Genomic DNA, 13,234 nt, shown 5'->3' with positions numbered 1-13,234 from the left:
CAAATTTAATCATCACCGAAATCCAGTCATTTCACCGTTAGAGATATCAATAGTTCGATTTGTTCTTGTATTGGCTTTTAGTTAAACTTAAACGATGCCTATAAAAAGTTATAAAGTGGAAGATTAAATATTAATATACGTCATCAATGACGGTTGGTCTCAATTCTTAATTATTAATGGTTATCTTCTGCAGCGAACCAAATCAATAAGTTTAGTTATTTTGTTGTAATTAATTTCAATATTCAAAGTTTCGAACATGTTGGCTTTAGACCGAAGGTATTTTCAAAAGATGCACAGAGAATTAAGGGGGATAACAGAGCAAGTAAGAAGGATAACTTTTGTAAGGTTATTACGTGATCTCAAACAAAAGTGATTTCATTTGTTCCATCTTGGATAATAATTTTTATAAAAAAACAAAACCAATTAAATTAGAAAAACATATATTTCATCATAATATGAGCCTTATGTTATGGTAATTGGCACGTGCCATGTGATAACGGAACGGAAGAGATCAGATCTCAGCGGTTAAATAGTAAAGAGACCCTCCGTCCTCCGAATCTTGCGGTGCTACATAGTCAACCTAAAAGCCTCAACCAATTTTATATAGACACGTCATCCAAACCATTCACACGATTGTTTTTTTGTTTTTTTTTTCCACACCATTCACACGACACGATATGAAACATACAATACTTGTATTACTCTCATTACAGGTTCACTATCAGTTTATTATTTTTTATGGTCATAGTTTATTTTTTCCCTTGTGATACAAAAATCATTGAATCGAGAGAAGTTAAGATTCAACATTGTATTTTTTTTATTTTTTTTGTGATGCCAATATATTAACCATCAAATAAAATAAAAATGAGTCAATTGGATCTGTCAGATGGAACTTTTGTTAACCCTAACCTTTTATCAAAAAAAAAGAAAAAGGATGTTACTTTTTTTGGGATCAAATTTACTATTTTATTATCCCTTGTTATTATATGACCTATTACCGTTACGAAATTGATTTTCACAAGCAAAGCAGATATGGCACAAGCACATTGATAAGCGAACAATCAAATTGATTTCTTCTCTCTTTTTCCTTTTTTTCAATTTCATTCACACCAAAGAGTTTCACCACATTCAAATTCGGATGAATCTAAGGTTATAAAAACATCAAACAAATATCACTTTAGAATATATCTACATCCAACAATTTTAGGGTTTACATGTACTATATAAACCCAAATAAATAATCATGGATCATGATTTCACATACAATTCCTTGGAACCATAACTCCAGAGGCTCGTCCATGGGCGTTCCTACAATAAGAAGCTGATGATCTTCTCATGTAAGTAAGCTTAATGTCTTGTAACCTAAGCCCTGTGCAATGATTGCTTCCACTACAATCCAACTTCATTGCTATTGGTGTTGTTGATGTCCCCTTTATGTTTGCAAAAGTCACTCCACTTATCTTCACTCCAGAGCTCTGTTTGATCAATCATAATAAGATTCCATTAAATAAAGACTAGATTTAGGATTTGAGTTAAGCTAAATTGACTAGATTATATACCTGGCGAGGACAACCTTTTCCATTAGGACAATAGTTTTGATCGATTATCACCGGATTTTCAACATTATTCATTATCAAATTTCGAAATACCACATTATTCACAAACCCTCTGCTAGGCCTAGCCCATGTCTTTATTCTTACTCCGTTCTGCGTCTTGGTGAAAACAGAGCTCGTAACGGTTACATTTTGCACACCTTCCTCATTAGCGTAATCCCCAAGACTCCCAATGCTGCATCACATTTACAAGCAAAATTGCTTTAATTGGCACTCAACCATCGCATTTAAGTTGATTATTGTTGAATTCCTAGTTACCTGATTCCATGTCCCGGTCCACAATTGACACGTTCGATCCAAATGTTCCTAGATCCTTGACTAAGTGCAATGCAGTCATCACCGGTCGCAATGGTTCCGCCACTAATGGTGACTCCAGAAGAAGACTGTACGTGGATACCATCGGTGTTAGGGCTTCCACTTGGAGCCCTAATTCTTACGTTTTCAATCCGAACATTAGAAGAATGATGAACCGTGACGTGCATATTCTGGCTATTAAACGACGATAGACCACTTAGTAGAACGTTATTGCACCAGCTGAACGATATAGACTGCAAAAGAAGCCATGTCCAATTATAATTAAATCAAATTAATATAACTAGCTAATAAATGAACAAATCAAATCCGCTAGTTTTGATGTAAACATACCCTTGCACCTTGAGGACAATGACTACCTTTCTTTCTACAAGACCAATAACCAGCTCCTCTAGCATCAATGGTGCCACCGTAAACCGAGATCCGGTTTACTTTAGCGAAAAGAATCCAATAACCGGAATTACCTATATCCCAGTAGTTCGCTGGAGCCACGAGTGTTCCATCGTTTTTGAAAGTTATAATGTTCTTGCAAGGACCCCAAAAGACTAGGTTTTTGACCAAATATGTTCCACGGGGAACGTAGACCATGGCTCGAGCCCGTGAGCCGCAGGCTAATGACCAAGCTGTCAAAAAGGACTTGGTCGCATCTGCTCTCCCATCACCTCTAGCTCCGTACCTTTGGACGTTAAACGATGGCATTGCGTGTGATGACTTGATTAAGAAGAAAATATTGATAGAGAAAAATATGATGGCGCAAGGAAAGGAGATGTTGTTGGCCATCTTAAATCTCTTCTAATTTGCGATGGCTTTGTGATGATTGTAATGATTTAAGAAGAAATAATGAGAAAGGTTATATACTGTATATATAAAATAAAAACAAATTTTATTTTAGATCGGACGATCCGTGTATTAATGACTAATCGCGTTAGATGCGGTGCATTAAAATATAAGTGACCTAAATGTTACTTGATTCCATAGTCTATGTTATTTAATGATAATGTACTTATGACTTGTGTGAGTACAACTTGTTATGTACGAATATTAGTCGATAAAGCGACGCATGCATGAATTATTGCAAAACAAAGTTGTACTCTCAGTTTCCACGTTATCTATATGCAAATGCTTATTGATCAGTTTCCTTATCAACTTAATTCACTGAATCAGAAAATATTTTTTTTGTCTCTTTACATAAACAGTTTGATATTCTTTTGAACTTAATCAATTGATTCAGATAATAATATTATTTTTTCTGTTTATGCTTTTTAAGATTTCAAGTTTAGTATGTTGGTGTCATGATTTTATTACCCATGACGATTTCACGATACTTTGTAAATTTGTAATCAAACTTCGGTAAAGAAGGTGAATCTGATGTATAATGCGGTAAATAAAACAGCAGAATATATCAATCAAGTGGAGAAGAAACTTAGAAACAAAAATTATCTATCATGCACTGTTGGAATTTACTGTAATGTCACGTGGAGAAAATTCTGCAGGATAATTGGGCGGGAATATATGCAAGGCATGGCTCCTGCAAACCTCTCTATACATTATTTTAATTTATCGTACAGTTGAAAAGAAAAGAAAAAGTTATAAGCTCTCAAATTCTCAATATAGGCCTTGGTTGAAAATCTAAAAACATTGAGCCATGCCTTAACATAATATCATATAACAAGCATAAAAAATTTAAAGTTGTAAGTTGATTAAGAATTATTTGTTCTTGCTGAAAAAAATGAAAAAAAGGAATTATATGTTCATGATTGAAGACATAACAAACGTCTGTCTCACACAAGTATGGATGTTATGGGCCCATTATTTATGAAGGACTGTATTTGTAGGTCTCGTTTACCTTTCAGAAACCCAATATGTTTCCTTCTTCTGGTTCAAAGCCCAACGTTTTCCAAGTCTAGAAACGATACATTTTTTCCATTACATACTTTGTATTACTTTTTCAAAATTCACAACTACAAGTCTACAAATATGATGTATGTTTAATTTCCCCGCGCCTTTATGTTATGTATGTAGATGGCTGGATCAATTCGATGAAAACTAATAACAATTGCCATCTGAAGACACAAAAATAGACTGTTTATTTTTTATGTTGAATAATTAAATTAGATTGGCTTCTCAATTAACAAATCGATTTGAGTTTATATCCATCATGATCACATGGCTATATCGAGTTTTAATATAGTGTGTAAATGTCAACGACTACATTAAATAAAATGGTCACTCTATCTTCTAAAATACTAAAAGCCCATAAAAATGAAAGAATTATTCACGAATTTTTTTTCTTGCTCTTATGACATGATCAAATTTTCAAATTTAGTTTAACTATAATTAGAAGATTGAAGGACCAGTGCCAGTAAATATCAGTATGTTACTGCGGTTAATGATATTTACTAATTAAGGTGTAAATTGCTTCTGAAAATCAGTCTCCAACCTCAACTAACATAATTACGTAACGAAACAACTAATATTTGGTCAGTATTTAGACAAAATACGTAACAATCAAAGAGAAACATGAACTCAACATGATGTCCTTCTACATAAATGCGGCAAAGCATATATGCATGCGTAATAAATGTGTTACGTGAATTTATACATGATATTTTTGAGATCTTGCAATGCATGTGATCAGCCATAGACAACATAATTATGAGTCTGTAAAATAAATAATATTTGAAAATCTATATATAGTTTGATGATTGGTATATGACTATATGGTCGCATACTCGAATCCTTATACTTGATCAGATATATCATACATCATTATGTACATACCTATTGGGATTTTCAGTATTTCATACGGTTTTATAGTTTTTTTCTGGTTTGGTTTTGATCAGTTTTCAAAACTAAGCCGAGAAATGAATAATCACTAGTATTATTACTATCCGAACAATTAAATAATACTCTTTTCATTGTATTTTTATCTAAACAATTAATTTAAAATAAATTCTGATTGTTTTTTGTTTCGTTTGAAGTTACATTATATTAGAAAAAAATATGTTGATTCATAAGTTGATTTGGTTTAGTTTCAATAAGCTTTACTTTACTTGGGATTGGTTGGTATACTAGATATATTATAATATACATATATTTTCTAGTTAAAGAAAGCAACGAAATGTTTTTTAAAAACATACATAACTTGGGCTAAAAGCTTATCCTATAGCACATACTCAAATTTTCATATAGCACCACTCTTCTAGGTTTAAGCAAAGGGTTGAGTCACAAATCAACTTCGATCCCTTGAACATGAATGCAATTAGTACTCATTCGGCATCATGATCCTCCAATTGACCTTGAATATTAATTAAGTAATTACCGGAAAAGTATATTCGAGTAGTTAAAAATCTTATCTTTCTTAGTCTCGCCATTAGCACGTTAATTTAAATGCATGAACTTGAAAAATGTGAGTAATCAAATGTTTGACTTAAGAAAACATTCAAGTATACGAAAGAAATTTAATTTTGGAGAAATTTAAAGAACCTTTCGGTGTGATCATTGTTCCAATTTCGATCCGTATTCTTCTCCAATTGTCACGTTCCGTAACCATGTTGCTCCAATCATCCAAATATTATTTTCCATTTATACTTGTTCCATAATCTTCTTTGTCATCTTTTGAATATTTAAATAACATACTTCAGAATGATTTGATAAAAATTCTGATTTGACAATGAAACTTTGGTCGTAAAATCTTACATATGTGGATGGCTCATCCAAACATGCATGCATGATCGTAATTTTTTTTAGGCCTGAACAAAATTGGATTAAATAATAAATATATACTACAAACTTTGAAAATACATTCAGCGTAACCTAACTAGAGTTGCATAAAACAAAAATTATCAGATCTTGTAACGTTTACCAAATGTATTTATTGGCAAGTAAAGCTAATCGTTCAATAAAATAATTGTCCGCATGCATTGATCGTGTGTCCCCACAAACCATCTTGCATAGGCAGCAAATCCAACGTGAGTCGTGACCATTATTAAGTTACCAATATTGAATCCACACTATTGCCAAGGACCTATAGCCAAGTAGCTCAAGACGTTTGGCTGCTATCTTAGGTATTACCGAATTCAAATCTATATTTCCTCCATGGGTCACATACGAAACTACTTTTACGATGAAGATATATGCAATAATAATATAATTTACATTGTTCATCAGACAAAAACTTTTTTTTTTACATTGGTCAGACAAAAATTAAGCTAGCTGAGATAGGCAAACACTAATCATAAACTACTTCACGGAAAAAATATCATTTTAGGTCTAAAATGGATTAAAAGTCTAAAACATCTTTTTCTTCTTCTTCTTTTTTTGAAAGTACGATTTTTAAAAAAATAAATTTTTGAAGTAAATTGTTTTTGCGGCTTGATCACGTTGAAGGTGCTGTCAAAAGTGTAAAGACTTTGCGTGTTCTTCTCATAGATTAACGAACTCTTCGCTTTTCAACGTACGTTTGTTTCGTCTATTCCTCCAATAAAAATGTATTGACCATGGTAATGTCACTTTTCTACCTTTTATTCTACTTCTCCTACTTTCTCTTTCACACCGTACCGATTTCATTTTTTCGTACTTGTTTAATTTCCAAAGATTTTTTATTATTATAAAGATTTCAATTTTCCTTGCGGTGTATATGAAATTGGAAGGCGTGTTTATCTTATTTGAAAGAGTGATTAAAAAAAAAAAACTAAATTGATGATCTTTGAAAACGATAGACTATCTTTGTATGGTTAAATAGGAAAGGAACAGAACAAATAACGGGCTATCAGTCCCAACAACAATGGAATTTCAAATAGTGGCGAATGGTTTATGTTTTTCTAGGAATTGCCAAATTTTCCATCTATCCACAGGTGACAAGTGATATATTAACAAACTTTTTTGGACCAAGTCTAATCTTCTCAGGCCACGAACTTCTTATTTGGTTTCACTTATTAATAAAACAGAGATTAACAAACTCTTTGTTCCAAGTTTTCTCTTCTCATTCCACGGAAATTTCATTAGTTTTCTTGCTCTGCTTGTTCTTAATTCTCAGTGCCACACCAGCTTCTTTGACTACATCATGATAATAACAACAAGTTTGGCGAAACTCAACTGGACCTAACATTTATTTTTCACAATTAGCTGAGTTTTGTTCTAATTCCACTCATACGACAATTAATAGTACAAAAGATCTATTGGAAAATATAATATGAACGAAATCTTCCATTTTAACATAACAACATATCTTATATACATATATGATGCGTTTTGAATGAATGAAAATAATCATGCAAAACAATTTTACACCTAATTTCTTATTCATTCAAAATGTTGCTTTAGGTTCATGCCAAACCCAATAATCATTTGTTTATTCAGAGAATTAATAAACTAATTAAACAAAAAAATCAAACAAAACAAAACAAACAACAAATGCCCTTCGCATACAACACAAACACTATAAATACAATCCATAACCGTTAAAACTCCCACACCACCACCACTACTCCACTCCTCTTCTCTCTCTATCTTTATCACTAAACAATCGTACGTTAGCGAAAAACACAATGGCTTCACTTCTTGTCCTCTTCGTTTTCTTCTTCATCTCTTCTTGTTCTGCTCAATCCTACAATGTATTGTCTTTTGGAGCTAAGCCGGACGGAAAGACAGACGCAACCAAAGCTTTTATGGCGGTTTGGCAAACCGCTTGTGCATCGTCTCGTCCTGTTACCATTGTGGTTCCCAAAGGCCGGTTCTTGTTAAGAAGCGTTACTTTCGATGGTTCCAAATGCAAGCCCAAGCCCGTTACGTTCCGTATCGACGGTACATTGGTGGCTCCAGCTGATTATCGAGTTATAGGAAATGAAGACTATTGGATTTTCTTCCAGCATCTCGACGGCATCACCGTATACGGCGGAGTTCTTGACGCTCGAGGAGCTTCTTTATGGGATTGTAAAAAGTCCGGCAAGAATTGCCCCAGTGGCGCAACGGTACGTGCAAGTTTACTATTTTACCCTTAATTTCATCAGCCATTATAAGTTTTTTTTTTCTAGACATCACCATTTATTAATAGGAAAAAATAAATTAAATTCCAAATATGAATGTGAATGCTAATTTACTTTATTAATGTCCAAGACAAAGAATTTTATAATGGCACCCTTTTTTGGATTATGAAGTTTTGATCCGTTTCATAAAAATAATACCACATTCCAAATTCACATGGACCAACCATGGATTTTACGTTTAATTAATAAATGAGATGGGTTACTAACTTATCATGTGACCAACAGACAATAGGATTTCAGAGCTCAAGCAACGTCGTGGTCTCTGGGCTAACGTCACTAAACAGCCAAATGTTCCACGTCGTCATCAACGGTTGTAACAACGTAAAGCTTCAGGGAGTCAAAGTATTAGCTGCCGGAAACAGCCCCAACACCGACGGTATCCACGTTCAGTCTTCCTCCTCCGTCTCTATATTCAATACTAAAATCTCCACCGGAGACGATTGTGTCTCCATTGGTCCCGGCACTAACGGACTATGGATCGAAAATGTCGCATGCGGCCCTGGTCATGGCATCAGGTAATATTTTTACAAATTAATCTTGTTTTGGATAATAATCACTTTATATACAATATGCATTCATATGTCAGTCTAAATTTTATCTAATATTTTGGATGGGGTCTTTTGCACTTTGCAGCATTGGTAGTTTGGGAAAAGATAGCGTGGAGTCAGGTGTACAAAACGTGACAGTGAAAACGGTGACGTTTACGGGAACTGATAACGGAGTAAGGATCAAATCATGGGCCAGGCCCAGTAGTGGGTTCGCTAAAAACATCCGTTTCCAACATTGTGTAATGAACAATGTCGAGAACCCTATCATCATTGACCAAAACTACTGTCCTGATCACGATTGTCCTCGCCAGGTAAATTATCTTAAGTATATATGCACATGAAATATTCTACATTGGAGATTAATTAATTTCTTTCACGATTATTTTAGGTTTCGGGGATCAAAATTAGCGATGTGTTGTTTGTTGATATACATGGAACATCGGCAACTGAAGTTGGAGTGAAACTTGATTGTAGTTCTAAGAAACCATGTACCGGAATTAGACTTGAGGATGTGAAATTAACGTACCAGAATAAACCGGCTGCATCGGCTTGTACTCACGCCGGAGGGATAGAAGCTGGATTTTTTCAGCCAAATTGTCTATGACAGAAAAGAAACATGACTTTTCTTACAAGTATTACTTAAATTTTAAAGTAGTGAAATGTAAATTTATAATTTCGTAAATCATGGAGGGAGATGCATGAGCCTGTGGCGGTTGATGGACCATTGGGCCTCAAGCCTGGCCTTGCTTTGTAGACTTTGTAGTATTGAACCCGAGCGACCATTGATGTGTATTTGATGTGTTGCGTAAACTTGTGATATTGTTATGCAACTGTATGGGATTTTTAATTATAGATTAAAGTTTTATTTTCTGTTATATGTTTTTCACTACTTTGATTTTTTTGTGGAGAACAAAAAAAGGACATTAAAAAGACAGGCCTCCTCAATTTCGCGCCATTTTTCTTCTGTCTGTATAACAAAAGTGGGTAGTTTCGGTTGACATTTGCACTATTTTGGTGGCTCCGTATTTTCCTCTTATATGCAAAGACACTGGTTAACTGTTTTAACTTTTAAGTCACGGTAATTCGACCTTTTTATCAAAATAAAACATTTACAATTGTTGAGGGAAGAATTGGACAAGTCTCAATTCTGGCCCAAAAGGAGTTAACAGCCCGATTTCGATTTATAAGTCAAAGCCCGTTACAAACAAAGCCCAATCTGTTGAAAATGAATGTTCTAGAGAAAGGACAGATCATCACATTAAACAGAGGGAATTGGCCGGATTACCCTCGTGGTACGCCCTAAACAAGCGGCTATAAATAAAGAACGTAAAGAAACGTTGATGGGACGGAAGAGGGGCTCTAATAGAACGACAGTACGACTACAAGCGAAGAAAAGATTGTTGACGCCCTCGTTCGACGAGCTGAACCCCGGAGGAAAGATCGCCCCGACCTCAAAATCGTTGACGCCCTCGTTCGACGAGCTGAATACTCGAGGAAGGATCACCCCGACCTCAAGATCGCCACTCCCACTCCTCCCCGTTCCGAGATCGTCCTCCTCAACTCGTCCACCTCGTTTAGCTTCCGGCTCGAACAACTTGAAGATTCTTCTTACTTCTCCAGAGATCCCATTCGTTGTACTTGTTTGATAACTGCATCAACAACAATTAAAAACTTTTATCAATACATATGAAAGTTTACGTCGAACAAATTTGATGTATATATCTCTTTTTTTTTTTTCATTTAAAGTAGTCCACAAAATTGATTTTGCTGACTAAACAAAAACCAGGATATTACTTGTATAAAGAAATCAAGAAACTGAATCTTACGTAATGAAGTGTGAGTTTAACGCAAGTGATATACGAATCTCGTAGCACCACAAGAAAATTGATAGGGACATCCTTTGTTTGATGCGCATGTTTTCTGTATTTCACAATTTTGTTTTTTAAAATATAATATACTTAGTCCTTATATGTGTTGTTTTGAATGTGTATTCACATTTCTAGATTGTTTTTGCTATAAGTAAATCAATTCTCGTTATCAACCATTATTTTGGAATCTATCCGAAAAAGTTGACGAATCATTCGAATAATTTCTTATTACACTTACTTAAAAAAACCAATAAGTTATTATTATCTTGATATGCAATTTGAATGACTAATGATTCTTTGTTAACTTACCAAACGAGTATAGGTGAATGTTAGAAAATCGAAAGTACGGATACTGTTCTAGCGATCGGCAAAGTTAAAGAACTTGAACATGCATGCGCTATGATTTTTTATATAAATCACTAAAGTAGTTAAGTTAGTGAATATTAAATCATAGTGATACCAAAAAAAATACATAAAAGGACACCACAATCCTAAGAGGTAATAAATCTTCTTCTTCTTGTTTTCTTCATTCCATAATTAATTAATCCAAAAACGAGAGCCACCAAATCGATCCATAATCAAAATTTTCCAATTAAATCAATCCATATAACTATCTCTGTCGAAAACGACTAATCTAATTTCGTACATTACCGTACACTAATGCAGTCATCTAAGGAAACTTATCTTGCGAATAATTACTATTATTTCATTAAACCAACCAAATTTTATTACATAACAAATTACCCGGTTATCTAGGTACACAAGTTGACACAATGGTAGATATTAATAAAATCAAGAAAGTTCCATATAAACTAATCATTACGTTACTATCGTAAATCCTATAAATTCCCATCTCATGTACCTTCTTCTACAATATCCTTCATCCTTAAAACACTAACCTTCTCTGAAAAAAATCCAAAAAATGGTTTATAACACTTCATGCCTTATTCTTCCTTTGGCTCTCATCATTCTTGATTTTACCTTAATCTCATCATTAGCCCATCCGATTCCAAGCACACTCAACGTCTTATCCTACGGAGCTAAACCAGACGGCTCAAAAGACTCAACCAAAGCCTTCTTAGCCGCATGGGACGTTGCTTGTGCATCCGCTAATCCTACAACTATAATCGTACCAAAAGGACGGTTCTTGGTCGGGAACCTTGTTTTTCATGGCAACGAGTGTAAGCAAGCGCCAATATCTATTCGTATAGCAGGCTCAATCGTTGCTCCGGAAGATTTTAGAATTATCGCAAGCTCAAAACATTGGATCTGGTTCGAGGATGTTACTGATGTTTCAATCTACGGTGGAATACTTGACGCTCAAGGCACTAGTTTGTGGAAATGCAAGAACAACGGTGGCCATAATTGTCCTACCGGTGCCAAGGTATGCTTGACCCACAAGAAACAACAAATTTAACTCTCATGAGGTTTTTAATTTTTTTTTTTGTTAATCTTATTTGTAGAGTTTGGTGTTTAGTGGGTCAAATAACATCAAAATCAGTGGTTTAACGTCGATCAACAGCCAGAAATTCCATATAGTCATCGATAATAGCAATAACGTGAACATTGACGGCGTTAAGGTTTCTGCTGATGAGAATAGCCCTAATACCGATGGGATTCACGTCGAATCATCTCACTCCGTCCATATCACTAACTCAAGAATCGGAACCGGTGATGATTGCATCTCCATCGGTCCAGGATCCACTAATGTATTCATACAAACCATTCGATGCGGTCCAGGCCACGGCATCAGGTAACACACACATACATTTCTTGCTCCCCATCTTTCTTGATATTTCACTTTCTAAAATGTTCTCTTGTTTTTTTTGTTTGTGTGAACTCTCCAACAGTATTGGAAGTCTTGGACGAGCAGAGGAAGAACAAGGAGTAGATAATGTGACCGTGAGTAACGTGGATTTCATGGGAACGAATAACGGAGTTAGGATCAAAACATGGGGGAAAGATAGCAACAGTTTCGCTAGAAACATTGTTTTCCAACATATTAACATGAAGATGGTCAAGAACCCAATCATTATAGACCAACACTACTGTCTTCATAAACCTTGCCCTAAACAGGTAAGAATATTTATTAATTAACCATATCTTTACACCCATAACTCGATATATTGACTCATTTAATCTGTATATTAATTTCTATTATTATAGGAATCAGGAGTTAAAGTATCAAATGTGAGATATGAAGATATACACGGGACTTCGAATACGGAAGTGGCGGTTTTGTTAGATTGTAGTAAGGAGAAACCATGTACCGGTATTGTAATGGACGATGTGAATCTTGTCTCTGTTCATCGACCGGCTCAGGCGTCTTGCGATAATGCAAATGGATCAGCGAACGACGTTGTCCCATTCACTCCTTGTCTAAAGAGGGAGATCATTATAACTTAACTATAAATGGATCGCTGAACGACGTCGTCCCGATTGCTCCATGACTAAAAGATGAGTTCATGTAGATATATCTGCGAACGACGTTGTCCTATTTGCTACTTGTTGTTTGATCGTTGAGAATCTTTTTTTTTTCTTTTTTCTTGTTTTGTTTTTGATAATTTCTTTGAGAATCTTTGTAATCCAAACTATGAAGTAATGATTAAATTTTGGTTCGCATACTACATATAGATGATTTCTGTAGTAATTGTGTCTATAGATATTTTGAGAGATATGGACCAAACAACTTGTGAAAAAGTAACATAATTGGATGAAATAGAAGGTGATGGAAATATATGGGTGTGAATTAAAGTAAAACATAAACTAACTGGAAAATGATTAGTATACATTAATGGTTGATTAATAGCCGACCCATTAAGGCATTAACTATTCTTATACTATAC

The 13,234-nt window shown here is 34.6% G+C and overlaps 4 protein-coding genes across 5 annotated transcripts; 3 read left to right on the top strand and 1 right to left on the bottom strand.

Moving 5' to 3' along the window:
* Window positions 1-1,033: 1,033 nt before the first annotated feature.
* On the bottom strand, window positions 1,034-2,850 carry AT2G43880 (Pectin lyase-like superfamily protein). 2 transcript variants are annotated; one of them, NM_129950.2, is made up of 4 exons: window positions 2,259-2,850; window positions 1,872-2,161; window positions 1,560-1,788; window positions 1,065-1,475 (listed from the first exon to the last, which is right to left on the bottom strand). In NM_129950.2, exons 1-4 carry the CDS (start codon window positions 2,703-2,705, stop codon window positions 1,257-1,259), a joined length of 1,185 nt encoding a protein of 394 aa, NP_181916.1. In that variant the 5' UTR covers window positions 2,706-2,850; the 3' UTR covers window positions 1,065-1,256. The 2 variants fall into 2 exon arrangements, with proteins under 2 accessions (NP_001324187.1, NP_181916.1); NM_001337063.1 differs by having other exon boundaries at window positions 1,034-1,788; window positions 2,259-2,771.
* A 4,507-nt stretch (window positions 2,851-7,357) lies between these two features.
* Window positions 7,358-9,403, top strand: AT2G43870 (Pectin lyase-like superfamily protein). Its single transcript, NM_129949.2, has 4 exons — window positions 7,358-7,897; window positions 8,198-8,487; window positions 8,606-8,831; window positions 8,909-9,403. Exons 1-4 carry the CDS (start codon window positions 7,475-7,477, stop codon window positions 9,122-9,124), a joined length of 1,155 nt encoding a protein of 384 aa, NP_181915.1. The 5' UTR covers window positions 7,358-7,474; the 3' UTR covers window positions 9,125-9,403.
* Window positions 9,404-9,860: 457 nt separating this feature from the next.
* On the top strand, window positions 9,861-10,320 carry AT2G43865 (uncharacterized protein; the record flags this gene model as incomplete). The annotated part of the gene is made up of 1 exon (NM_001161104.1): window positions 9,861-10,320. One exon carries the CDS (start codon window positions 9,861-9,863, stop codon window positions 10,164-10,166), a length of 306 nt encoding a protein of 101 aa, NP_001154576.1. The 3' UTR covers window positions 10,167-10,320.
* Window positions 10,321-11,310: 990 nt separating this feature from the next.
* Window positions 11,311-13,019, top strand: AT2G43860 (Pectin lyase-like superfamily protein; the record flags this gene model as incomplete). Its single annotated transcript, NM_129948.2, has 4 exons — window positions 11,311-11,772; window positions 11,852-12,141; window positions 12,239-12,464; window positions 12,555-13,019. 4 exons carry the CDS (start codon window positions 11,311-11,313, stop codon window positions 12,792-12,794), a joined length of 1,218 nt encoding a protein of 405 aa, NP_181914.1. The 3' UTR covers window positions 12,795-13,019.
* Between the last annotated feature and the right edge of the window lie 215 nt (window positions 13,020-13,234).

Source organism: Arabidopsis thaliana, chromosome 2 (genome assembly GCF_000001735.4).
Source record: "Arabidopsis thaliana chromosome 2, partial sequence".
Taxonomy (NCBI): Eukaryota; Viridiplantae; Streptophyta; class Magnoliopsida; order Brassicales; family Brassicaceae; genus Arabidopsis; species Arabidopsis thaliana.
The sequence above is the reverse complement of the archived record's forward strand: the minus strand, read 5'-3'. Positions and strand labels throughout refer to the sequence as shown.

Bases quoted from the DNA above. Each gene is read 5' to 3' on its own strand.
- AT2G43880 (NM_129950.2), bottom strand. From the start codon at position 2,705: ATGGCCAACAACATCTCCTTTCCTTGCGCCATCATATTTTTCTCTATC. The intron at 2,162-2,258 runs GTATGTTTACAT...CTTCTTTTGCAG, and splicing joins ATTGTCCTCAAGGTGCAAGG to TCTATATCGTTCAGCTGGTG. The intron at 1,476-1,559 runs GTATATAATCTA...TTGATCAAACAG, and splicing joins GAAAAGGTTGTCCTCGCCAG to AGCTCTGGAGTGAAGATAAG.
- AT2G43870 (NM_129949.2), top strand. From the start codon at position 7,475: ATGGCTTCACTTCTTGTCCTCTTCGTTTTCTTCTTCATCTCTTCTTGT. The intron at 7,898-8,197 runs GTACGTGCAAGT...TGTGACCAACAG, and splicing joins ATTGCCCCAGTGGCGCAACG to ACAATAGGATTTCAGAGCTC. The intron at 8,488-8,605 runs GTAATATTTTTA...TGCACTTTGCAG, and splicing joins GGCCCTGGTCATGGCATCAG to CATTGGTAGTTTGGGAAAAG.